We start from the raw sequence: 27,036 nt of genomic DNA on the forward strand, positions 1-27,036 counted from the left end.
TATAAAAACTGCATGGTACTGGCATAGAAACAGAATGGTGGATCAATGGAATCGAACAGAAGACCCAGAAATAAACTCACACACTTACGGACACCTGATTTTTGACAAAGATGCCAAAACCATACAATGGAAAAAAGATAGCATCTTCAACAAATGGTGCTGGTCCAACTGGATGTCTACATGTAGAAAAATGAAAATAGATCCATACTTATCACCCTGCACAAAACTGAAGTCCAAGTGGATCAAAGACCTCAAAATAATAAATTTTTTAAAGAAGCCTTATGTGAGAGATCTTCATTAGGAGCAGGGCATGTATAACTAGAAATTATTCGGTAAAAATCATCACTTCGAAGCTGATGCGATCATGTTACACAAGGGCAGGTACGGAAGTTATAGTGAGGGACTGCATGGCTCAGGGACCTGATGGCAGATCGTGGAGTTCTCCAGTGGAGTCTGTTTCATGCAGAACGCTGTTCCAAATTTAGAGTCCATCTGGTGAACCTTGGCAGTGAGATGCGCTCAAACTTCGAGTGCTGAGGGACACGCCCTTACAGGAGACATGCTCTCAGAGAAGTTGTACCTCCTCCAAGACAGCTATTGTCCCTGGGCACCTTCTACATCCCCTCCCCCACCTGCTACATAGCTTCTCACAGAACCCAGCACATAGTATATATTGATAGGAGTTTTCCAGATGAGGAATGGTTGAAAATGAACTTAGATATGCCGACATTTTTAAAACTTCTACTATTTTGTGCATTTTAATACCTCTACAGTTAAACTTCAGTCCCAACAAATGTCACACACTGAGCTATTGCTACAAAGGGGGAGGGGTGGACATAATACTCTATTTTAGAGAAGAGGATGATAAGAGAGATAAGCTGCAAAACATGAAGGATACAAGAGTTATGTATAAAAGTTAAAATGCCTGGGTTCCCATATGAAGGGAAGAGGGAATGGGAGGTGACGAGGAGGAGCCAGAAAAGAAGGAACTGAGTTTGTGTAGTATATCTGATGAAAAATTTCCAAATGTGACCCAAAGCAGTAACCCAGGGCTCAGAGAGGCTCAGCAGAGCCCCAAGAAGACAGAGGCTGTGTACGTGGCCTTCGCCACTCCCATCTTAGCACGCCTCCAGACTCAGTTTCTCCCTTTATGTTGTGTGTACACTTTTGAGTGCACCAACCAAAGATCCTGAAAATAACCCCTCCACTGGGCAGAAAAGAAAGTTTGAGAAAAGGCCCCGAGACACACCTCGGGGATGCTGCAGCAGAGGGCTAGGGCGGGAAACACTTGCAGGTGGCAGAGCTAAGGCAGGCGTTTGGAGAGGAGGCTGTTTAACAGCAAACGTGCTTTTTGCCTGCTTATATTGCTGGCTCAGCTCCAGCCTTCTGCCCAGGATCAGGAGAGGAAATGTCTCATTTCTCCCCCAACACTGCAAGACGTTCTCCTCCCAAGACCTACCGTGAGGGTTTCTGTACTCCTTGTGACCTGGGTCAGCTCTGTTAAGTTCAAGGGGCTTCCAGGGGGGAAGCTGAAAAGAAAACCATCTCTTCAGTATTTTCTGTGCAGACATGAGCTTTTACGTGCGGACCATTCAAGCGTGCGTGCGTGCGTGCATACGAGTGTGTGTGTGTGTTGAGTGTGTATATAAATATGTGTGTGCTTGTGTGTAAGAGTATGTTGCATTTTTGAGTTTTGAAGGGAGTGTATCTTTGTATTTTTGTATGTGTTGCAGGTGTGTGTATTGTGTGTGTGTGTGTGTGTGTTGTGTGAGAGAATGTGTGGTATGTGTTATTGCTGTTTACTTTCAGTCGTCCTTGTTAGAAAAGGTTAGTAGTTTGACTCCCATGCACATCTTTGTGCTTCCAAACTCACACTTCCAAATGGTTGACAGTGACTAAAGATTGACAAGGAGCACTGGAGTCTGGCTAGAGCAGTCGTGTTTGTTGTGACCTTGCTCCGCCTCTCCAGCTCTGGATTGGCCCTTCTTAGATTCTGTGCCATCCCTCAAGCACTCACTGCTGTCTCCCAGGGCTTACAGATGGTAATAATAATTTTAAGAACCCGGCTTCAGGGCTGGAGAGGTGGCTCAGCAGTTAAGAACACTGGCTGCTCTTCCAGAGGATCCAAGTTCATTCCCAGCACCCACATGGTGGCTCCCAATTCTCTGTAACTCCAGTCTCAGTGGATCTGATGCCATCTTCTGTGCATTAATGTGGTGCACAGACATGCATGCAGACAAAACACACATACACATATAATGAAAGCAAATTAAACATCTCAAAACAAAGCAAAAAACCAAAACCAAACAAACAAAACCCACCCTGACTGTAATCAATTAGAAGGAGATAAGTGCTTTTCTAATTCCAGGGTTATTAAAAGTCAGAGTTTTCACAGGCATGATAGGAGGAGGAGGAAAGCCAGAAGCCCTCTGGGAAGTGTACTCCAGCTAAGAAGGGCTCTCACCATTGTTTTCCAAGATGCTGAAAGTCTGCACCTACCTTGACACCCTTTTTTTCTTTTTCTCCTTCTCATCAATGGCTGCTACCCTTACAACCCCCACCCCCTTCTGCCATTATCTTCAATGAGATGCTAAAAATCCCACCACAGATCTATTTTGACTGGAAGCCTGAAACTGTTTAGGGGGTGAACAGCTGGCCTGTGCTCCTGACTTGCATTCTAAAAAGCCACCTGACGTGATCAACAGGAAGAAGGGAAAGCAATCGGGTGTGAGGGAGGAAGACAACCCAGCTTCTGCTCTTCATCGAGTGGCCGCATGGTTCTGCCGCCCTACATGGGGCTCTGCCTTGGTGTTGTCTTCCAATGTGGGCTTATGATAAAAGGAAGCTGAGGTTAAAAACAAAAAAAATTAACTCCCCTATGTCTTTAACAAAAGGAAATCTGGATTTCAGTAGTGGCTTCTTGGAGGGTCCGCTGACTTCCTGTCTTATGCCAGGATGGATTTTGCATTGCGTGTTAAGTAGTGATGCTAGGCCAAGCTTGTAGTCTTAGATGTTTGTTTTCTTGCTCTTTGTTACTCAGTCACATTGTATTGTCCTGACAATGCCCTGGCGAGCCAGCCGGACTGTTAATGACTCTGTCACCTATTTGCAGTCTAAATTGGTCAGAGTTCTGTCTTGATGAAAAGAAAAGAAAAAGGCCCATGTTTGCACTAATGCTCTTTTGAAAGTTATGTCACCAGGAGCTTTTCCATTTCATTGGAGAAAAATATTAATAGTTTGTCTGTTACTTTCTATTCAGTTGTGATCCCTAGAGGGCTGAGGAAATAAAGAGTGATTCCCACACTGCGCAGAATGTGGTTCTACTTGAGTGTGGCAGGCCAGATGGGAGGAGCTAGTGGGCAGGGGTAGAAGGGTGACCCTTTTTGGGGGACACCTGAGCTGTGTAGGGTGCAGAGACTGTCTGCTCTTTCAGAATTCTCTGCTTGTGCCCTATAGTGATGTGTGATCTTCTCTGCCCTATTACATGAGGCCTGTGGGCCTGTGGGACGGTGTGGGGCCTACCAGCTTGTGAAATCTGTTATATTTAATAATTGAAGGCTCATCTAAGCGTGCATTGGTTCAGATAAACCATAGCAATTATGTCATTGTGCCATGATTTGTAACTGCTAATGCCTCAAACCAAAGTTGGGATGCTCACTGTTTTTTGTTTTTTGTTTTCTTTTTAATTTTTATGCTTTCACCTTCATTTTAACCTCTGTGTGATTATACCAGGGACATAATTATATCTGTCCTGTTTAAATTAGAAATGGTTCTACAACTTATGAGTAAACAAACCTTTAATTAAGTGTATTGGTATTAACTTCCTTTTTCATCTGAATGGCAAATCAGAGTATGAGATTCTCTTGTGGGTTTTTTTTTTTTTTCCTTTTTGTTTTTTTAAATTTTGAGATAGTGTTTGCTGTGTAGCCCAGACTGGCCTCAAACTCACTATGTAGCTTAGGCTGGCCTCAAAATCAAAATCTTCCCCTCTCAGTCTCCCGTGTACTGGGACTGTACATATGGGTCATCATATCGGGCTTGTGAAATGCTTTTACTTTGTACTTATAGATTCAAATTTATCTGTTAACTCGACAGTTTTAGACTTGGAATTCCTGAAGGGAATTCCATTGCCGTAACTGTATGTAAGTCTCTCCAATTTCATAAGGAAGAAGGAGAAGTGGGCTGGGGAGATGGCTCAATAGGTAAAGTGCTTGCCACACAAGCATTAGGACCTGAGTTCAGATCCTCCTCACAGATGTAGGAATCCAGGTGAGAAGGTGTACCCCTGAAATCCCACTGCTGGGAAAGCAGAAATAGGAATTTCCCAAGGACTTGCTGGTCAGGTAGTATAACTGAATCATTAAGCCCATTTTCTGCAAATGACCCTGTTTTGTTTTTTTTTTTAAAAAAAAAAAAAAAAAAGAGTGATACAGGAAGACACCAGGACATTGACCTCTGGCTTCTGCATGCATGCATGTAAATGCAAAACATGTGCATACCGAATTCATGCACAAACATACAATAGAAATAAAGTATGAATAGAATCAACATCTACCTTGAATTGCCACCTAGAAGAAAACCACAGATGGATTAGTCACAAACATTGGGTCTTTTTTATACACATATATGCAAATACATTAGTTTCAGAAGTGGGAGAGAAACACTTGACAAAGCACGGTTTTTTGGACGTTCCTATAGCTCGATTTCGGAAATCCTGTGTTAAGAGGTCAGATGGGGAAGCTGCAGCTACATTAGAAGGTTGTGCTACAAATACTAGCACAAGGCACTGATAAGGAATATAGTCATTGTTCTCAGTCATCGGCCATAGGAAAACATGTTGCAGCTTCTTAGCTTGAAATACAAACTTTCTCAGTGATAGACAGCCCTCTTTCTTGGAGGTGACTCCATACAGTTTGCAAGGCAGTTTGCCAATGAAAATTTCTAATTCCATAACTTCTGAGATTTTTCTCCACCTCCCCCCCCCCCGCCCACAAGTTGGACCAAAGATGAGTCAAAATCATACTTGTTTTTTTAACTTAATGTACCCAAGTCGTTTCCTGTTGACAGGAATCTGGTGAAGATGTCATCCTGTGCCATCGCCAGATCTAGAGAAGGATGTTCTGGCTTTCCCAGTTTTGTCCCATGGTGGATGCTGACATTGAGATCTGTGTTCTCTTCTCTTGGCTGTCACACAAGTCACAGTTTTATCTACAACCTTCTGCACTACCCAGCCTTGGGGCCTTACCAGCCCACTTAGAATGAGTTGATATTTTGGCTCTGTGCATGCAACTTTATCGAGATTTTAAGGTATCGATGTGCAGTAACTGTAGACTGCTTGAATTTAATGGAAGAGCACTAAAAAGAAAAAAAATCACTTTCCAACTGATTTTTATGTATTGGTACAACTCTGTAGTCATAAATAGTACTATATTTTTCAAAAAGAGAAAAAAGTGAAGGTGTGACCGTCCAGCTGAAAACCGCTGTTACACAGGCGTTCTGGACAGAATCTCCTGGGCATAAATGAGGCCATTCTCCACATGTGTGGTGTTTCCCAATGTGTCTGGATTCCAGCGGCTTTCGGAGTTGGAAGAGCCTGCTTCTTCTTCAGTGTCTGCTCACAATGTAAGGTCTGGGCACACGGGGTTTCTCTGAACTGGAGAACTGGGCCCTCCAGCAGACACGGGACTTACTAAAAGGGACTCAAGATGCCTGTGCACGCATCTTCCAGATTGTTCCGGATAAGACCCAAGTAAAGGCTACAAGGGAAAGAGTCTGATGTATGGCTTTGGCTTTGCTGGCACTTCTCTGCCATTGTGGTAAAACTCCTTCTGTTCTTTTGTCATTCAGATGAGTATAGGATCAAACCCGTGGAAGAGGTCAAATACATGAAAAACGGGGCAGAAGAGGAGCAGAAAATAGCAGCCAGGAACCAAGAAAACCTGGTAAGAACTGATGCTCTCCTTTAACAGTGATTTGTGGTGACCAGTATAAGAAACCCTGTTTCCCATATTGACTTGAGGCTTACACCCTGGCGCAAGATTTCTTGAAAACGCTGGAGCTATTCTTAGCTTGCCTGGAAGCGACACCATTACTCTGTATCCTGTTTGTCTCGGAATAGGTCCCTTTTTAATCCTGATAAGAAATGCTCCAGGGAGAGCACAGCAAAATTATTAATGCTTCTAAGAGTGAAGCTGAAGGGAGAGGAAAAAAATGTAGGACTGAGATGTACTGGGGTTGGACCGTCTGCCCTCTGCCTCCTCACACATATTCAGGTCAGGACGAATAGTGGAGTTTCATTATTCGACACTTGTAAGGAGGAAGCTGCCTTTCAAAGGGAAAGCGCATTCTTCTAAAATAGGTCTCCATCTTCACATAGAATAGGCCCGTTCTTCACATTCCTGCTGTTAAAGGTATCACACACTTGAGTTAATATGAGAATTGTAGTGATAGGAAGGTAGGGAGCTCCCTGCTCTGTTATGAATCACTATACACATCTTTCCCCAGCAACCCGCCTCTATAGAATATTTAGGCAGTTATCATATTAGTTGATTTTTCATGAGATTAAAATAGTTAAGAATGTGCCTTTATTCAGCTGCGTTGGCATGAGATGGTTTTTGTCCATATTGCTCTTCTTAGAATTTGGTGTGCCATAAAGTAGTTTTGCTCCACTGACATGTATTTTTCTAATACGTATTTCATTCCTCGGTGACATCTGCTCAGGGATTGACACAGTATCAGCCGCTACTCGCGGCTGTCATTTTTCGTCAGACTCTAGTGGCTGTTAGAGGCTGTGGGTTTGTTTCCTTCAGTCTCTTCTAAGCACGTGACCAACAGTCCTAAATAGTTAAATGTCAGCAGGTGACTATCCTATGTTTTAAGTAGCGGAAATAAAGGACTGCTCAGTGGAAGGACACTTGCCTGGGACAGGCAGAGTCCTCCAGCTTCCATCAGCAGCACCACAAATTGGGGGTTGGGGGGTTGTTGAGAAGAGCTTAGATAATGAATTATTTCATTAATGGCATTTAGCTTTCTAACAGCAGTTCTTAAATCCATGGACAGGGGGTGATGGCCAGAAAGTAGAAGTTGGTGTTATCACACTTTTTACATGGAGTTTGTTCATTGCCAGTTTTACTATGAGAAGATAAAGCAAAGACCTGGGTAGGTGAGAAATCGTGCTTCGTGTTTACTGAACAGCAGAGTTCCCCTTGCTCAATACAGTCTGGATTCGATCTATAGATCTGAGCACTGATGTTAGCAGCTGGCCTGGACAGCCTGGCCTTGGCCAGTCCTGGTCAGTCCTGTGATCCGAGTTAGCACTAGTGTCCTGTGCAGGCCAAACAGACTCCGGAAAAGAGACATTTGTGCTCATTCTGGCTGATTTGTGTGACCCATGACAACCCCCACTCCTATATTTGGCCAGATGATAAGGATTTGTACTGCCATTGGCAGTTGTCCAGTGTGCAAACATTTGTGTGAGAATGGGGAGGAGATAGATGTCTTTGATTCTGAAATGAGCAAGCTGCTTTCCAAAGGTAGAAGTGATTTCCAGTTATCTCTTAGTATGCTATATGCTTCTAGGTCAGTGTCTAGTCTTAGCATTATATGTTGCCCAGTAGTTGCTCAATAAATGCTTATACTATCAGGTCATTTGAGCATTTTTTGGTCACAGTTTCCATGGCCAATGAGTTGCGTTCACGCCCATCATAGATGAACTCTAAATTCAGGCAGACATTAATTCCGATTTCCGCCATTGCTTTACATCTGCATATTTCACTTTGCTTCTCACTACCTTCTTAAGGTGAACTAGCAGATTGATTTGCTTTCTTTTTTAACCATCAAAAAGATTATTTACCCACAAATGTCAACATGAATTCCAGATTCTCCATTTCTAGCTTGAAATGCTTGGCCTTAAACTTCTGGAATTCTTTATCTGGAATGTGTCTGGAAATCATTCAGGTATTAGGAGAAGATACAGGGAAAGCTATATAAGGTTGGCAAAGGGAGACTTTGTTAATGGTGGCATGGATAACAAAAGCTGTACAGAGAGAACCTTGTTTCCTGAAACCAGAGTCAAAGACTTTTGTAAAAGAAAATAGCTGCAAGACGGAGGTAACAGATAAGAGCAGGCCTGTGAGAAAACATTTGTGGTCGATAAATGGTGCGAGGACCCATGTCTGGGACACATAAAATACACCTCTAAATGAACAAGAAAAGGGCAATCTCTGAGAAAAATAGATAAACGAATAGACCAAGTGGCTCACAGTAGAACATATAGGGTCAGAGGTCTACAAAAAGGTGCTCTCCATCATCCGGACTGTTAGAGACAACAGTTTTCTATGTGTCTCTGATGGACACTGCCCCCATGGCATGCCTGCCTAGGCCTCTGGTGGGCTGCTCTCTAAAAACACTCGTGCTTTTTTGTTCATTTGATTTTGTTTCCAAGAGCCAGAGGTGTGCTGGTTCTCAAACCGGTTTGTGCTGGTTGAATGTCATTGTAATTATGTAATTTAGTTAAATAATATGCAAGCCAGTGAAACACCAGGGTAGAGAGAGCTGTTAGAGTGAAATTTAAATGGAATGCTTTGAACAGTCTTGATGAAGGTGGGTTCTTCAAAGCTCGCTGTTTAATTGAACTCAGTGTTCAGATTCTTTTACAAGGTCTTTACTTTCTCACTTCGCTTAAGAAACCAAACAGGAATCTCAGCTGTGCATGGAGGACACGGTCAATGAAGGGGATACAGAGGTCCTTCCTCACAGAAAGAAGAAGCCATGCCCTTGTGGCAAAAGATGGGAAAGGAAATGCCCACCTTGGTATCTGAAAGTAAAATAATACGTTTAGTGGATATATACATTTTATGTGCTCCTCCTTTCACTCAGTGATTTTAACTACCAGGTTGGGTGGTGTTACCTAGTACTGCTTATTGTAATTAGGAAAATGCAAATTAAAATGCAATCCCATTTTTCATCCATTAGAGAGGCAAAAACTTGAAATTTGGTGAAATCAGACATTGGGCGATTTTAGGAAACTACGTGTTCGAATACCAGTGATAAACAACTGCATGGAAGTTTGAACATACATAGTTTAAATAAACATACGTGACCCCGCACTTCTACAGCTTGTATGCAGTGGGCAGCTGCATGTATGCACGAGGAAGCTTGCACAAGACGCCCATTAATAGTGCCGTTTATATCCGTAAAAAAATTTGAATAAAGACCTTTCTGCCTGTCAGTAGGAGAACACTAGTTCCATCACACTAGGCAACAATGAAAAAGAATGAGAGGGAACTGGTTTTTTTTTTTTGGGGGGGGGGCATGCCAATTTCAGCATTGATATATGCACTGTGATGCAATTGAAGAGCCCATAAAATGAACCACAAACAGTACTGCTCTGTGTTTTCCCACACATACTCATGTGTATGCGAAGATTCGTAGATGCTTCAGAACGCTCTGATAAATGTGTTCCAAACCAGTGGCACACAAAGTTCATCTGACTGATTTGCAAAATGGTCACGATCGTGGAACTCCCTTGAGTGAGAAGTTGTGCAAATTACATAAGATATTAGCACAGTTCCTGGCAAAGAGCATGCCATTATTGGCTATTATTATTTTACATTTGTTAATGGAATTGCATTACTTAGGAGCATGTGAGAAAGAATTGATAATGTATTCAAGGGAGATTTGTATTATATTTAATATTTAAAGCTTTGATTGAAAATTCATTTATTCAAAGGGGGCATAATAACAGTTTTCTAGTTTTGACTACTTCACAATCCTAAGTAGGATCATGACATTTTCTCCTTGACTTGGGTACATAGATTCCATGTGGGGAGGCCTAGAAAAAATCAGCCAGAAGGAAAATGAGAATCATTAAGTTTCATGCTATAGGAGTTCACAGTTTGGCATGTAAATAATTTAAACATATATTACTCTAGACTTGGCAGAACCCGACCCTTTGCCTCTGCAAGTGTGTTAAAAGAACTTTCCGTGTCTAGTTTGGAAGTCCTCCTTGCTTTTTAATAAAGCATTGTCTTGTTTTCCTTGATTAACACTTCCCATTCTGTAGATAGCCTCCCTGGGGAGCTGTTAAATCATTTCATGCCAGCTTGTTTTCTTTGCTTGTTTAGGGACTGCGCTTCCTAGATTCACATGTGGTGAGTTTATTTTTCTTCCCTCTTTCAAGGTATCTTTGTATAAATGGGAAGATTCTTTTCTCTAAAATGGTATACAACAGGAACGTTTGATTTCTGTCTTGTGATTAGAGCAGAATGATGACTTAAAACGCCTGCTCTCTGTGGGTCAATGATTAAGCGCATCTCCTACTCTTGCCGAGGACCTGAGCTTGGCTCCAGAAACTATGTCAGGCAGTTCATAGCCCGCTGTAACTACAGCTCCAAAGAACCCAACACACTCTTCTGGCCACCTCAGAAAACTGCACACATGTGCACATATCCACACACAGACATGCACATCCATGCACATAATTAAGTACAAAAACAAAACAAATTTAAAAACACCCTTATCTAAGTCACCAATTCCAGAGCATAGTCAAAGACCACACACATCCCTCTTAGGTTTGTGAATTTCCAAACATACTCCAATACATCAAATCCCCCCCCCCAAATATCAGAGCATGAGATTACAGAAAAGACTTGAAATTAGGAAACATCTTTGACGAGAGACAGTGTGCTAGAAACACATGAGGGGTCTTTTTAGGAGTAGTGGCACCTAGCTGATGAAGTAAGAAAGTGCCCCTGGATCGGAGGCTCCTGTTGGGCAAAGTACCGAACCGAGGAGCAGCTGAAACATGAACCAGAGAATATCTGTGATTCTGCTAGGTTATTTAGATCAACAGGAAAGCTCAGTGCTCAAGACCACAGCCACCAAATCAGTCTAATTCCCAGTGTCTATTGTGTAACGAATGAAGGGCGTGGGAGTGAACATTATAAGTGTTCGGGTGCTCACAGTGTTTGATAAACACCCCGTGGTGATGCTGTCATAAATAGCAATGCAGAAGTCCATGTGGACTCTGTTTGTCTACCTTGTGTTTACCTTTCTGTAGCTTGTGGAACAGCTAATACAATAGCAAACTGGCTCTTCTGTTTGACATTCAGCCTTTTGATCTCAGAGATGATTATCTTTGACCACTTGTCCTCAAATGCAAGGTTAGGGCGTGCTTTTAGAAACCAAATAGTGCAAAACGCTATGACTTTGGATGGTCTCATCTTCCCAAGCCATTTAAACACCCCTAGTACTTTTTAGAATGAGATGGATGAACTGACTGATAAAAGTGGTGTCTATAGAGAAGAGGGATGCTGTCTGGCACACCTCTGCTGCAGGCACAGCTTGGGTTTGTCCACAGGTTTGGGCCTAGGTGAGTTGTTGGGAATGGAGGTCTGAACTCGGAACCTACAGAGAACTGAAGAGTTCCTAAAACAAAGTAAAAGAAGAACTGCTTGGTCTCTTATTTACCCAAGGAAAATTAGTTGCCTGCCTTGGTGTGACCAGATACCCAAGAAGAAGCGACCTGAAGGAAGGAGAGTTTACTTTGGCTCACAGTTTTGGGTAATAATGTTGATTATGGAGAGGAAGGCACTGGGCAGTTCCAAGGTGACAGCAGGAAGCAGAGATCAGACAGGAAGCAGGGCAGGCTATCAAGCCTTAGGGCCTGCCCTCCAGTGACCTTCAACAATACTCCACCTCCTAAATGCTCTGCAGCCTTCCAGAACAACACCACCAATTAGGGATTTAAGTGTTCAAACTCATGAACCTATGGAGGAGATTTCCCAGTTAAACCGTAACAGCAAACTAGGTCCTTTCCTATAAGGTAGTTATTGCTCTGGCATAAGACTTAGCGCAGGTACATACAGAGTGTAAGCAGTCCACGGGTGAGGAATCCTCTTCCTCCTTCAAAACATAGGTTAACACCAGCCTGAGGCTCTTCCGGGTATTTCTCAGCCAGAGGAGGGCAGAATGTGTGTGTGGAGGGCTTTCGTAGCATCTTTCTCTTTCTCCCTGTTTGCTGTGCATTGAAGGAATAGCAGGAAGAACGGTACAGTCTCCATCCATCTTGAATGACTTCCTTTCCCCAGCTGGCATCTTTGTGTCACCAGAGCCAGCACATTCAAGGTCTTACAGATTATTCTGGCACTGTGGTAATTTGTTTTCAAGTAGAACAAAAGTAGAGCTTAATCTCTAAGGAGGAGGGATTTGTTGACTCAGCCTTCTGCGTGTCCTGTGATTAGCAGAAGTCTGGCTCCTGATTTGGGAACAGTGTGTTATGGGATTAAAACAGTACTCACAGGTGTTCTGTACCAAACCGCCTGGCTCCGGCTCCAGCCATCGCTGCCATACCTAGTTAAACAGTCACATTGTTGTTATTGGTATTTTATGGCAGAAACAAAGATAGGTTCTAAATAAGCATTTTACCCACTACCTTTGAAGGAAGAACTGTTGTCATGGTGTACTTCCAGGAAACAGAGAGTCAGGGATATACATCATTACACACAGGTATCAATGGTTCAGATGTTGCCTGGGAATCTCAATGCTGAAAGTTGGAACCAGACATGCAAGGCAGGTGCTGTACCACCAAGCCACATTCAGACTCCTCAGAAATGGTTTCTTAGACAACTGCAAGACCATTCCAAAAGGAAAGCATAGAAGACAATGACTAAGATCCTATTTTTCAGGTGACTTTTTCTCTTTCCCATACTAATGCATATCACTAACAAGGTGAGATGAGCAAAGCGTTTGCTCCTGTAACCATCTGTCTCTCGAGTAAATCTCTGTTTCCTTGCACTTAGTTCTGACCATCAGCTGGGCACACGAGGCACACTGACAGAGTAGGAGGTTTGACAAGCAGAGAGGTAACACTGAGGAGACGCAAAGGGAGACAGATGTGCACAGTGCAAATAGAAGGAAGGGAGCCTCTTAGTGAGGCTCAGGAAGACTGGGGAGAACTAGCAGGGGTCGGTGGGCCCTCAGCTGGGATCTTAGGAGTGTCACCGTGGGCCAGCACTGTAGCAGGGCCCTGAACAAGGCCAGCTTGTCATCAGCTGGAGACTAGAAAGATTCTGAGCAGAAGGAAAAGTGTGAGCCGATCATGGAGAGGTGACAGGAATGATTAGTGGCTTAGGAGGTTGGTGGAGTACATTAGAAAGTCTTTGTGGCTAGTTGACATATCAACTAGTTTTATGTTTTAGCTTTTATCTTTTTCCCTCGTTGGTACATTAGTTCCTGGTTCACCTTATATAGTCTATTACAGCATTTGCATCTACAGACCAAGGGCAGACCTTACTGGTCTAAGTTTAAGATGGAGGGTATCGATGACTTCTTTTCACAGCATTGTTGCCAGAGTGATTGCTTTTCGAGATGCTTTCCTTGAATGGTCTTAGACAAATCTGTTCTCCATCTCTTTCTGCCCAGTAGCAGACAAGTAGCCCCTGACATGGTGGAGTAGACACAAGCAATGCTTAGGTTTAGATTTCTGTTCTCCTCTTCCAGCTGCGACCCTGATGTTTAACTAGAACCAAACAGAAGCCATTTTCAAGGAGAAATTCTGTTCAGGTCATATAGGATATCTTTTTATCTCACCAGCACATGGACATTTTGTATGCAAGTGGCTCAGTTACAACACCAGAGTCTGGGAAATGAGTGATAACTGAGATGCTTAGAGCAAAAGCCTTTTCTGCAAGGTGTTCAGATTTCTCTTATAACTTAGGTGAGGCTAAAAATAAAACCAGAGTGTATAAATTTCACTCCTCTGTTGACAAACCCAGTGATGTGGCTTCACCGCAGTTTAATTATTTATGCTGTGGGCATCCAAAGAAGCCATTGTGTTTCCCAAAGCTGGGCTCTGGTCAGCACCTCTCCTTCATTTGTGAGAAGATCTAGAATTTGTAGAGGTGAAGAATTCACCAGCTTCATTTTTTCTTTCTCCAAAGGGTTCTTGATAATCCTGAAAATGTGTGATCGGTCAGAAAAGGGAGGGAGGCAGGGAGTGGAAAGAATAAACGAACAAGGCATGAAATATTCATCCATCTCCTTTGAAAGCAGGAGGCTGTATTGCTTAGCCTGTCAATATCATAATAGACTTATGAAAATACTGTTCTAACTGCCTGCTCCACGTGCATAATAGAGCTAATTTGATTTGTTTACTCAGTGCTTTGTATGATAGTCGATGCCAGATTTCTTCCTTCCTTGGAAAATAGAACAATTGATAGTGACAACAGTATCTTTCCAAACTCAATGAGCTGTCTTGGTTTTCTGGTTTGTGTCTGAGTGAGTGGTACCTTATAGATTTTCACCCGTGGACAAACTTCTCATAACCTGGTAATTTAGAGGTTTTGTTAAGCTCAGATAAACAGTTCTTGGATGGCTTTTTATGGTGAAGGGAACTTAGAGCAGAAGTGAGATGGGTTTCTGGAGAAAGGAACTGACTGACGTATGAAGAAAGGGTTGGTCCCAGAAACAAAGCAGAAAGCTCGCTGTTAGAACAGAGACGCTGCAAGACTGGCACAATTCTGGGTCTTCCCGATGCTGCCCAGCGTCTCTTTACTCTGGAGTCAATGGCATGCTGAGCATGAAAGGGACAACAGGAGACAGAAGCTGTAGACAGGAAGGCGGAAGTGTTGGTTCTTTGCCGTGGTTCCTTCACCTCCCTAATGCTTACACTCATTATCTGATAGTCCCTGTTGGCCAGCCAGGAAGAGAAGGTAACCCAGCATGTAGCCAGTGCCTTGTGTTCACGCCTGTTGTTCAGCTGTGCTTCCAAAATTAACTTTTTCTTGTTCATAAATATGCTACTTGAAAACACACTTGGCAAAAGATAGAAGTGAACAAAAATAAGTAAAAAAAAAAAAAAATCATTTACAAGCCCCATGAGAACCATTTATGTTTTAGGCCTCATATGCTTAGAAATGTAATATTCCCCAAACAAAAATAGATCTTACAAAGCTAAATATAGTCTAACCATGTGTCCAGCAGTCATGGTTTTAGACTATTTCCCAAAATTGATTGAAAAACCATACAGAAACCATATGATTCCTGGTAATAGTTCCATTCATAATCACCTGAAATTAGAAGAAACCAAGATGTCTTTGGTAGATGAGTGGACAAACTCTGGCATGTCTACACAAGAGTATTACTCAGTGATGAAAAGGAATAAGCTACTAAGAAATGGGAAATTTTAATGACTCATACATGCGTATTGCTGAATTGAAAGATGCTGGGATTTTCCTTGGGATCCTTAGGGCTGAATTATCTCTTGCTATCTTGGATAGAACTTGCATGGAATGTTAAAATAAATCCAGCTATTAGTATTCTAAATCTCACCGTGGGCAAACTTATACTTGGGCTGTTGCTTTAGAAAATAAGAATCATTGTGACATTCTGTGGTACATTAACTCTCAATGTGTTTAATTATTTTGTAAGTTCTACTCTTGTTTTGGGGCAAAAAATAAAGGCATACATTTTGCAAGATTCCCCCCCACACACACACACAGTTCTGCTTATTGATAAGTAGCCCAAATGGTAAGTAAAATGTTTACGTGGGGACATTTTTGCAATGCCTTGAATCTTTCTGAAGTTAACTTGAGTTTGACTACCGCTTGAATTAATACGGTATTTTAGTATGCACAGCCTATGCCCAAGAAAAAAATTCTAGTTTCTTCAGAGAAGTACAGTTGGCTTCAGCCTAGAAGACTTCGTCATTGGTGCTGCCTGATGACTTGTTATTGTAGAACAGGCCTCTGAGGTGTGTACTGCCTTTCTTATTTTCTGAAGTTTCTGAAGATTGCTTGACACAAGATCCTGCTGAGGTGTCAGCAGTACCTGCTTAGGCTGTGCTTGGCTGGATCATCAAGATGGCTTGCCTATGGGTCTGCACAGTGTCCACATGGGGCTTTTCTACATGTTGTGGGATTCTGGGAGCTGGTTAGTCCGATGGTAGCCACACATTTGTGTGATAACCGATAATTGGCATTGTGTAGGCAGTCCCGCTTCCTGTAATTGTCACAGAACCTATTTAGATGTAAAGAAAAAGAAAATAGACCTCATAACAGCAGAGTGAGTGACAGGCATGGCAAAGGAATGTGGGGGATGGCATGCTTCTGTCCTGAAGGAAACGCCCTTGTAAGCACTCGGTACCTACAGGCACACTATCTATCTACCCCATGGAACAAAGAGTCCTGTCGTCCATCCAGTCTCAGACAGAATGAGCCTGAGAAAAACATCAACCATGCATCTAACTCAGTAACCTCACATGATAACAAACTCCACGAACCTTGCTCCCCTTCATCTATAACAGGGATGATTGTCACAGGTCTGGGTTATTTTGAGGAATAAGTTACATGTTTTGTTTTGTTTTCTGTAATAAGTTATATGTTTTTAAATAAGTTACCTGTTTTTGTAAACACCTAGTAAACAAGAGAACATAGTAAGTTATTAATAAAAGGTAGCTGTTATGCCTTCATCTTTATTTCTTGACTTCCATCTAGACCAGTGGAACCATCTCAACCGTCTTAGTGCTGTGATCCTCTAATGCAGTTCCTCCTGGTGTAGTGATCCCCAAATGTAAAATTATCTTTGTTGCCACTGGATAACTGTAATTTTGCTACTCTCATGCGTCATACTGTAAATATCTGTGTTTTCCAATGGTCTTAGGCATCCCCTAAGGTAAAAGGGTTGTTCAATCACTAAAGGGGTCACAACCCACAGGTTGAAAACCACTGATATATGCCTTCAAAACTTGCTAGAGGATTCCAGGTACTTCAGGGCTTATGAATCAGTTTCCCTGTTTTGTTGAACATGACTCATAGAATCTATCTTTCTTCTTTCTTTCTCTTTCATTTATTTTTTGTTTGTTTGTTTTTGAGACAGGGTTCCTCTGTGTATCCTTGGCTGTCCTGAACTCATCGTGTAGACTAGGCTGGCCTCTAACTCACAGAGATTCATCTGCCTCCCTGAGTGCTGGTATTATAGGCGTGTGCCACGACACCCAGCTGAATCTTCCTAATTTCAATTTTAGTCTTTGAACATAGCATAGCTAGAGTGTTATAATCAGTGTTAGTGGCTATTCACTTTTCTAAGCATCGTAATTTGGTGGTCAGTGTTGAGTTGCTGTGTTTGAAGTAGAAGATTCCGCATCTTAGCTCCCACCCTTCGGGTTTAGATTAGCCCGTACTGCATATGAAGTTTGAGAACGAACAAATTCAGAGAGTTTATAGTGAATAACACTGTCTGTTTTAATGGAATTTGCCATCACCCATTAATGTGGAAAAGCTGTGTCTATCTTTAGGCAGCATTCTTGTCTCGAGAGCCTGCTAATTAGCTAAATGTTTGGCATAGCTTGGGTACCCCAGTGGCCTTGATAATTAAAGTCAGCTTTGGACTCGCCAGTCTTCCACGTCTTATCTCCGCTTTGAAGGCATCTTCATCCACTGAGCTTTCTAACAATAGTGCCTCGCTCCTGACCTGCGCAGAGCGGACGGGGCGGGGGTGTTCATCACTAAGCGAATCTTCTCACTTTCCATGCTTTCAAAGGACGCTCAAGTTAAAAATAGCCTTTTACTTTTCCAAAAGTAAAATTTCTATTTATAAAAGGGGAGGGGCGATTTTTACAGGATTAAAGCTATTGGTAATATCCCAGTCCTTGACAAGAAATAGAAAGATTCAAGATTCAGCACAAAGGGACCAGTGGTTGATCTTTTTATTTTAGTTTGTTGGTTTGTTTTTATGTAGAATTCAAGGAGCGCCATGAAATTGAGAAGTCCCACGGTAGAATAGCATGCTGCCAATGGAGATATGAGGGGCTGGCGAGATGCCTCAGTGCTTCAGAGCACTTGTTGCATAAGACCTAGGTTTGGTTTCCAACACCCACAAAGTTTATCACAACCACTCCTAACTTATTTTCCAGGGGACCCAATGCCCTCTCCTGACCTTTGCTGGCACTGGGAATGCTCGTGGTCCATACACATATGCAGGCAAAACATTCATATACACAAAAATAAAATAAGGAAATCTAAAACACACAAACAAATGGAACCCAGGGCCCAGAAAGAAGAAAGTCTCGGCTCCATTCATCTATCCATTCGCTCACTCACATAGTAGGTATTCATTAATCACCGGCTACATCTCAGTTCCTGGCTTGCCTTTGGGTGTGATCTGGGATATCTAGAGTCTTCTGTCTGCCGCTGGGAGGCAAACAAGCAGCCTGTTTCCAAGGAACCTTCTAATGGGTCTAAATTGTGAATGTGTGACACTGTGTGCACCTCACTCTAAAGGTACATCAGGGAAGCCTCCAAGGGAGAGACGCCCCACCCCACCCCTTGGCTTTCATTGAGTTAGATCCTTAAAAGTTCTGTGGAAACCGCCCTAGAGAGCCACATGCCCCCATTACCATCTGTGTATAACAAGCAATGATGCACTATTGGCCACATTCTTAGAAATGACCTCCGTGCTGGGATATTTTGTTCATTCTACAGGCAGCCATGTATGGGAACTGTGCCTAGAGTAGCAATAAAGGGGTTTACAAAATTGCAAGAAATATAGCCTCTTTGTGATGCTCACATTCCGGAAGAATAAGACTGGTAAAGAAGTGTAAACGGTGGGACTTACCAATTTTCCAGCTACATCTCAAATTAGCAGCAGGTCGTGGGGACAGTCAGTTATGTGTGGGGCGCTGTGGGAAGGCAGAATCTTGAAGTCTGGAGAGCAGTGCTAAGAAAGGAGGGTGAGGGATAGCAGGAAGAGAGGCCAGGCACTTAGAAAATCATGGTGGCCAATCTGAACTCTCTCAGACCTGACAGTGTGTAAGACTCAAGATGTGAAGGGCTTTCTTTGAACACACCCTAACAAAAGTGGACACACTGTCACATGCTGATGAAATACCTAGCTGTGAACTGGATACCCAGGGCTATTTCTGACACTTTGTATCCCATGGACATTTGGAAGCCTTTGAAAGTCATCATCTTGCTATACTTACTCCAAACTACAGAGCCACTCAGTTTGCATTACCTTAAAACTTTCAAGGGTTCAACAAATTAACCTTTGTGGAGACCTTCTAAGTGCTGGTATATTAGTCCCTTTTGGAATTGGTAAGACTTACCTGGCAAAAGCAGCTTAAGGGAGGAAGGTTTTATCTGGGCTCACAGTTGGGAGTGCTCTCAGTCGTAACAGGGAGGGTGCAGCAGGGAACAGCTGGAGAAACCCAAGACCCTTGTTTCTGTAGTATCTGAAGTCAGGAAGCGGGGAGGAGATAAATGCTGTTGCTCAGTTCTCTCCCTTCTCCCTCACTCGGGGACCTCTGCCTGTGAGATGGTGCTGCATGTATTTGGCGTGGGCCACCCTTCCTCAGTTCAACCTTTCTGTAAGCGTCATAATTAGACTCAACCAAGTGTGTTTTCTTGGTGATTCTAAATCCAGTCGGGTTGATGAGGAACAGTAAGCATCACGGACAGGTGCACCTGTTTAGAATATTTTAATTTAATGTACTATGTGAAGCAGTTGAAGATGTTTTATTTTTATTTGACAATGAATCAGGTAAATTCAGAAAAGCTGAGCTCCTTGCCTGGGGTAGTTCATCTAATAAAATGTAAGTCAGGTATAATTAAAAATTTAAAAAAAAAAAAAACATAATAAAAGAAAAAATGTAAGTCAGTATTTAATATATGTCCAACTTCATTTTCAGAGCAAGTACATCTTAAAATTTGATTTAAAGGATATATGTAGTCCTGTCATCATAATACATTTTTCAGTCAGAGTAGGGGTGGTTTGGGGAACGCTATCTATCTTTGCTAGATGCATGTAATAGCGTTTATGGATGCACAGTCACGGCCGGCATAAATGTTGCATTTTTTAAAGCAGTATATTGTTTTCCATTTTCCTTTATCACCGTCATGTTAAATTTTAATGGGTGTGTAAAAGTACTTCAAATTGATTTTTCTTTACTTTTATCCTGCAGCTGAGTATTCATTTATTTCCTGTTATTCATCATTGCACAGAGCATAGTGTTTCTATAGGCATGTCCCCAGATACAGCAGTCTCTTCTCTGCATTTACGTCCCTAGATAAGTTTTCAGAAGAGGGATCACTGACTTGATGGTCAAGAATAGCTTTATTGTTTTTGACATTCTCTGCCTACAGGCTCCCACTACTGTGGAGACTGCTGGTGTTAACACTGATATAAAATGAGCATTCTATGTTTTAAAAACTTTTGCAGATTTAATGATAAATACAAATGATACCTCAAGGTCATTTTTGCCTTGCATGCTTTGATTACCAATTCTTTGAAGTATGTTTTCACCTAATTTAATAACCCCCTGTCTTTGCTTTCTGATCTCATTTTTCTGATTCAATCACTAAACGTGTCTGAGTACCTGCTGTCTAGCAGAGTTAGGCTTTAGAGACAGAAAGGAAATGGAAGACAGCATTTTATACTTTGCTAGTGGAGGCGTGGGAATGAATACACAGATCCAGCTTCCTCAGAAGTGTCCACATGTGATGTGAGTAAGACACCAGAGGCAGGGGTAACAAATGCTTGTTGAATAAAATGGCTGCTGAGCTGTTTTCAAAGATGTTATTCATGCTGCTCGTGCAGAGACGCATGTCTGAGTGCTCTTAGTAGCTGTGTGTTAAGACTATGTAATAATTACTCATAATCATGGTATGACCGTATGACAAAAGGAATGATGTACAAAGGTAAGTGCGCCTGCAGGTAAGGAGATGGAAGGATATAGCAGTACAGAAAAACAGAATGAACGGGTCAAGGCCGTCACAGGGGGAACACTGTAAGATGGCAGGAGGAGTGAGGTTACAGAAAGAGTTAAGTACCTTGGGAGACGTCAGCTAAATTTGGCTGGTCCTGAAGGTCCCCAGTGAACTTGGCAGAAGCGGTCACTGGGCTTTAGGCTTGGATTTTTAACCAAACCTACTTTACTTAGTGTACTTAAACACCTTTACCTCCCTTCCAGCCCCCTGAGCTTAGGTAGGAGATTAGTAGGGAAATGGGTTGTATACTCTTTTATCTACTTCCTGCTGATTTGGGTCAAAGGGTCTTTAGGGCATTGCAAAACTCAGTCATCAGAATACCAGCAGTCCAGTCCAAAGGCCAACACCAAGCAACAACAGGAATCAGCAGGACAAGTCAGCGAAAGCCACAAGACTTAGTTGGATTGCCCCAAGAAAGCTCTGGAAAGCACAAAGATCAGCACAGCAGTGTTGATCCAAAAAGCGACCTCTCACTGTGCGTGGGCCTCTGTGTATCTCCTCTCCTCAGAGTCCACCCACGTATGTTCTGAGCTGGCCAAAGTCACGCCCTACGCTCGAGAGAGCTCACAGCAAAGCATCATGTGCCCTCTCACAAGCCAAACTCCATCAAAACATCTATGCCCAGCTTGCAGCAAAATATCACATGACAAAAATGAGTCTTCAAAGAAACCTGAAATTTTCACTTCACTGAGTCTTATCAAAACTAAAGTCAGCCTCCTGTCCTTTTATCTACCCAGAAGGGTAGCATAGAAGAGAAACAATTTATGTATCTGAGTCAAATAGAGACTATTCAAATAAAGTTTCTGATGGGATTAAAGACTAGATAGTCATACTCTTACTACAGCTAACCTTAGTTGCCTGGGAACTAAGACAATGTTTTATGTCTAAAAAGATGTTTATGGTCTAGATAGATGTTTTTAGATTGATAGTTTTAGGTACAGAACTTTGGACTCACCAGGATAGGAGAGATGATGGAATACTTTTTCCAAAGATGCCAAATACGAATGGACTGGACACTGTAAATGCAGTTCTTACCTGATAATTCTCATAATTCTTATTGTATATAGTTTATTAATGTTAGAGAAAATGAACATGGGGCAGAGTCTTTGCCAGCTGGTAACAGCCTGCCTTGTGCAGCATGGAGAGGGGCGTAGTCTAGGACTCTGAGGGATAGAAATACGAGATCCCAGAGAGAGAAGGTATGACAGTTAGGAGAGACCTGAGAGGATCAGTGTTGCAGCTTGGAGGAGACAGAGAGAAACGTTTCAACACAGCAGCTTGGAGGAGACTGCTTGCTGCGTTTGCTGTTGACAGAGATTGGTACAGCTCCAAAAGAACCCATCGACCCTAAGCAGCCAGGAGAAGTAAAGTCTGCTCCTCCTCTCCCCACTAACCTTCTCTCTCTTACTTAGGGTTAAAGGGTTGGTGGAGGGGAGATACAGATGTAAATACCCCAAATAAAATACCCCAAATAAAACATCAATACATTCACCTTCATATCTTACAGAGCTATTAGAACTTAATTATGAGATACAAGATGCTTAAAGCGATGCCTAACACATATGAGTTCTTTGTAAATAGTAGCTGCTATAATGTCTGTTGTTTCTTTAAATAGAATATGTAAGGGATATATATTCAGTGTGTATTGCTCAGTAGTAGAGCATTTTTCTGACATGGAATGAGGCCCTGAGTTCCATCCCTAGCAACTTTATAATTAAAGGAATGTATATGTACATAGATATAATAGTGATTTTCTTTAAAGAAATATTTATTATATTCATACCCTGTTCTGGTCACAACTAGTCATAGAGGCAGTGGAGAGAAGAGTTAAGAACTAGCCTATAATCCTACTTGACTTTGGGCCTTTGGTTAATAACTTGATTACTATGGACCTCAGTTTCCACATCTGCAAAATGGAGACAATAATAACACACACCACATAGATTCATTTTGAAATTTAAAACAAGAAAGGTGATGGCCACATAATTAGTGCTGAGTCATTGGTAGTATTGGTAATAATGGTAAGGATGAAGAAGATGATGTTTATAATGATGGTACTTTATTCCACTTTCAGCATAAAACTAATTGTATGAATTCTGACTTTTCAATCCCTCTGTTACCCATTACTTCACAAAGTTATACTTAAGGGTCTTAAGTTCTCTTTTTTCTTTTTTTTTTTAACTTTGTATTCTTTGTGAGTTTCATATCAAGCATCCCAGCCCCTTGTATCTGCCCTCCACGCTTACAAACCCCCCAAATAGAAAGCACAAACAAACAAAAAATAAAAAAGCATAGAAAACATCTTCTCATGGAAGCTGTAGTATGTCACAGTGTGTCCCACAGTGTTTTCCTCTCTCCACACACCTTCACCTGCAAATGTTCATTACAATGAGTCATTGATCTGGTTCAGGATATCTGGCTTCTGTGACACCATCAATATTGGATCCTTACGAGAACTCATCCCAGTTATCCTGTTATTGCCTTTGTCAGGGAGATCCTACAGCTTGGTATCAGTAGGACTGGCATTTTCACAAGTCCCAACAGATGATGTAGATTTTGGGGTGGGCCAACTCAGAGCTCTAGATCTGGGCCTGGGTGGTAATTGACCTGGTCTGCATGCCTGTTCTTCCTATCTGCCCCACCAAGGTGAGCTCTCCAGCACTGCTCTGTCTAGGCCACCAGCAGGAGGCAGGATCAGCTCTCCTGCTCTCGTGTCCTTGGGCCTGGCTCACCCACATCCATGTCTCCAGAATCAGCTCTAGTTGAGGCTTGGGGGCCTACTCTCCCAAATGCTGCATCCAGTGCAGGGCTGGGACAGCTCTCCTGCTCTCATGATCCCAGAGCCAGCTTTCTCGTAACTGCTGGAGGTAGCAAAGGGTGAAAGGAGAGAGGGCATCACCCCTGTGCCCAACTCAACTTTATGGCAGACAAATGGCAGGGCCAGCTCTCCCTCTCTCTGACCCTTGGGGCTGGCTCACCTGTGCCCCCTCCACCAGAACCAGTCCTGTTGTGCTGCCCAGGCAAGGTGCAGGGCCACTCTCCCAAATGCTATAGCTGGTGAGGGACAGGGCCAGCTCTCCCGCTCTCATGATCCCAAGGCCAGCTTTCTGCTGGAGGTGGCAAGTGACAAGGGAGGGAGAGATTCTTTTCTTTCTTTCTTTCTTTCTTTCTTTCTTTCTTTCTTTCTTTCTTTTTCTTTCTTTCTTTCTTTCTTTTGAGATTCACTTGTATTTAATTTTCTGTTTCTTTCATCTCAGTAATTTCTTCGGGTCATTTTATCCATCATGATCAGCGCTAAATAACTACATTTTTCATTTGGATACAGGGTCTCACCTTACAGCCTGTGTTGATCTCAGGCTCACACTGCAGCCTAGTTGGCCTTGAACTTTTGATATCCCTGCTTTGGCCTCCTGAGTGCTGGGATTATAGTTAAAAGCCACCATACCTTTCCATGTGTCTTTTTTAATAGCTACTGCCTTCTCTTAAATCAAAGATCATAGCAATCATAAACCTATTACCCCATGCAAGAGTGACCTTGTGGTCACCCAGCCCTGTCACCATCAGTTTCTACCACTAAGAGATTCCTCTCTTCCTTCTGTCCCTGGTATTTGGGGCAGACTCTGATTTTTGTAGATATGGTGTGGGGGTAATAACAGTACACCCAAAAGTCATTCCAACATTTAAATATTTGGTAGTCTTTATTCCTTCCCCAAACCTTAGCTCCTACTTCATCCCTTCACATTTGTTCACAGTGTCTAAAGTGGGACTAACTAGGACTGAGATATCTCAGTGCTGTGTTGGTCGTCTGCCATTTTCTCTCCTTTCCCATATCAGCTTATTCTCACTGTTCTCATGCCTGTGTCTTACTCACTCTCCGGCCGTGCTGCAGCCCTGGCTTTACTGTTGACTAGGCCATGGGGACATTACTTCTGTCACAGAATAAGTGTGTCCTGCTCTGTTCCATTTCTTAATGAGAATGTTTCTTTCTGTCCCCTAAGAATGAATAACATCTGCTTCCTGAATATTTTTCGCATGACATGCTAGATTTATTTCAAGGGATTTATAATTGCTTCTAAGATCTTCCAAGCTTTTTCTTTTTCATTAGCGCTGCCTAGCTGTCTCATTAGAGCCAGATTCCTCCCTGTTTTCTTCTGCTTTCTCTCCAAGTTTTTGAGTGTCAGTCACAGGATAATGCAGTTCAAGGTCCACTTCCGCCAGCATGGGGGCTAAGAGCAGGTCTTTTCTCAGCCGCTCCAGAGTCTTCAGGGTGCAGCTGAGGTTGTAGTATAGGCCAGTTTCATAGAACATGTTAATCTTTCCCCAGCCAGCTAATCACTGCCACTGCTTATCCCCACAACACACTAGAAGCATGGTTCAAATTTCATGTCATCAGTGTACTAGTTTAAAAATAAAAATTCTCTCGTCTTGATTTTTATTCTTTGTGACAGCATATTTGTAACTAATTGACTCACTCAGCTCCCAGTTTTATGTGGGCTCTGTGAGGTTTGGTTTGTTTGTTGTTGTTTAGAGAAAATTCTCTCTTCTCCTCATTTTCCTCAGTAAACTGAGTTTTGTATCTGATGTTGGTAACAATCTAGAGTCGGTTCTGGTGTACTGGGGAAGTGGCAGTGGGCTCTGATCACATTTGCTTGTCTGACCTCAGACAAGTCAAAACATATATGTGAGCCTCAGTGTTTCTACAGAAGCAGTCGTGCGGATCTTCAGGAAGACTGTGGAGGTTTGCTAGGGGAAGGAGCCGCCATATTGCCCTTCACAGGTTCCCGTCATTAATTGCTGCTATTCTTAGTGTCATCAAACTCCAAGTGGTTGGGAAGCAAAGCCAGTTCTATAGTGTAGAACTAAGTCAAATACAGGAGAGAGTTCCCAGGTAGTTTTTATTATTAAAAAGTGAAATAATAGATTAGAACTATGTGGCTCTTTATTGTTCCTCTGCGATGACCACTCCTCTATCCCACCCTGCTTACTCCATTACTCCTTGCTGCTCCCCTGGGCATTGAAGCCACGTCTAAACACAGAGCTGAACATGTCTTGAGTAAAGACAGTGGCTTTTTATGTTATTGCCTGAGGAGGTGAGCCCTTACCACCAATGGTGCCTTTGGGCTTTGGTCCACCCTCCCTAAGCCTTGAGGGGTTTTTTTTGGTTTTGTTTTTAAAATCCCTATCAGGTGCTGCTTGGCTGGCCCCACAGTAACCACTCTGAAGAAAATCCCTCTTTGCCTTTTCTCATAGCACAGCCCTTCACTGCCTGTCACTCTGGTTTATGCAGTACTTTCGTAGCCACCAGCTCCTTGGAGCCACATGCATTATGAAGTCTTTGCAGTGGGTTTTCTCATTTCGATTCGAATGACTTTAGACAAGGAGAGGCATAGAGGAGTGTTCCTTGCCAACTAGTGCCTGCAATTTACTTTGGAGTGAGGTGGAATTTCTATTTTAATTTCCTGAGTGTCAGTCGCGCGGCTTTCAGGAGATAGAACGTGGCACTGCCAGGCCTCCCGGGCCCAGGTGTAGCCTCTCGGTCAGGCTTTTCTGCGTTGTTAACTCTTTGTTTCTGTCTCGCTGCAAAAGATGGAGCAAAAGACGGTATTACAAACCATAACTTCTTTCATCTGCTTAATTCAATTTTTTTTTTTAATCTACACACTGTATCTCAGGGTTCTTTTTCTCTCATTCTCAGTCACTCAGTCAGCATATATTGATTGAACAGCTTCCAAAAACCCAAGAACTGCCTCACACATGAGGAATAAAGTTAGGGGGTAATCCCACCCCCTGAAGTTCTTACAACTAGTCGGGATGGCTTGGAAACATAAGAAACTAAAATAAAACAGACTGTGCTGTGAAGATCCCTGATCTCAGATCATCTTCCCTCAGTCAGAAGAGAGCAGGTGAGGATGCTCAAAAGGAGACACTTGGGAGACAGTGGGAGAGCCTGCATGGAGAGATGAGGAGAGACATCCCTGAGAGGGAATGTAGGCCATGGTCGGCCAGCAAACGGGGCAGAGGGGGTGAAGAATCTGGAAAGGTTGACTAGGAGTCTTCTGAAGTTAAAGCTCAGGCTTTCTCAAGCAATACATACCCCTGGGGGGATATTGAAATCCAGTATGTGACATCAGCTTTGAAACAGCAACGGGCATCGAAGACTCTGAGCACTCCAGAGTTCAGTGAGGCAGAACAGCAATTTGTCATAGAAAGTGAGCCCTGCTCCCGCTGCTGTCATTCCTGCTAGCGTGAAGATGACTCGGGACAGCTGTTAGGG

General features: G+C 42.7%; 1 protein-coding gene across 1 annotated transcript in view; it reads left to right on the forward strand.

The window, feature by feature from the left end:
• The window catches only part of CUNH1orf21 (chromosome unknown C1orf21 homolog), a 196,857-nt gene that overhangs the window by 104,434 nt on the left and 65,387 nt on the right, over positions 1-27,036 (forward strand). Inside the window, exon 3 of the mRNA XM_055624496.1 lies at positions 5,848-5,942. Within this exon, the coding sequence (XP_055480471.1) occupies positions 5,848-5,942 (95 nt within the window). The remainder of the gene's footprint in view (positions 1-5,847; positions 5,943-27,036) is intronic.

The sequence above is a fragment of the Psammomys obesus genome, unplaced genomic scaffold (genome assembly GCF_907164565.1).
Source record: "Psammomys obesus unplaced genomic scaffold, mPsaObe1.curated_primary_1811, whole genome shotgun sequence".
Taxonomy (NCBI): Eukaryota; Metazoa; Chordata; class Mammalia; order Rodentia; family Muridae; genus Psammomys; species Psammomys obesus.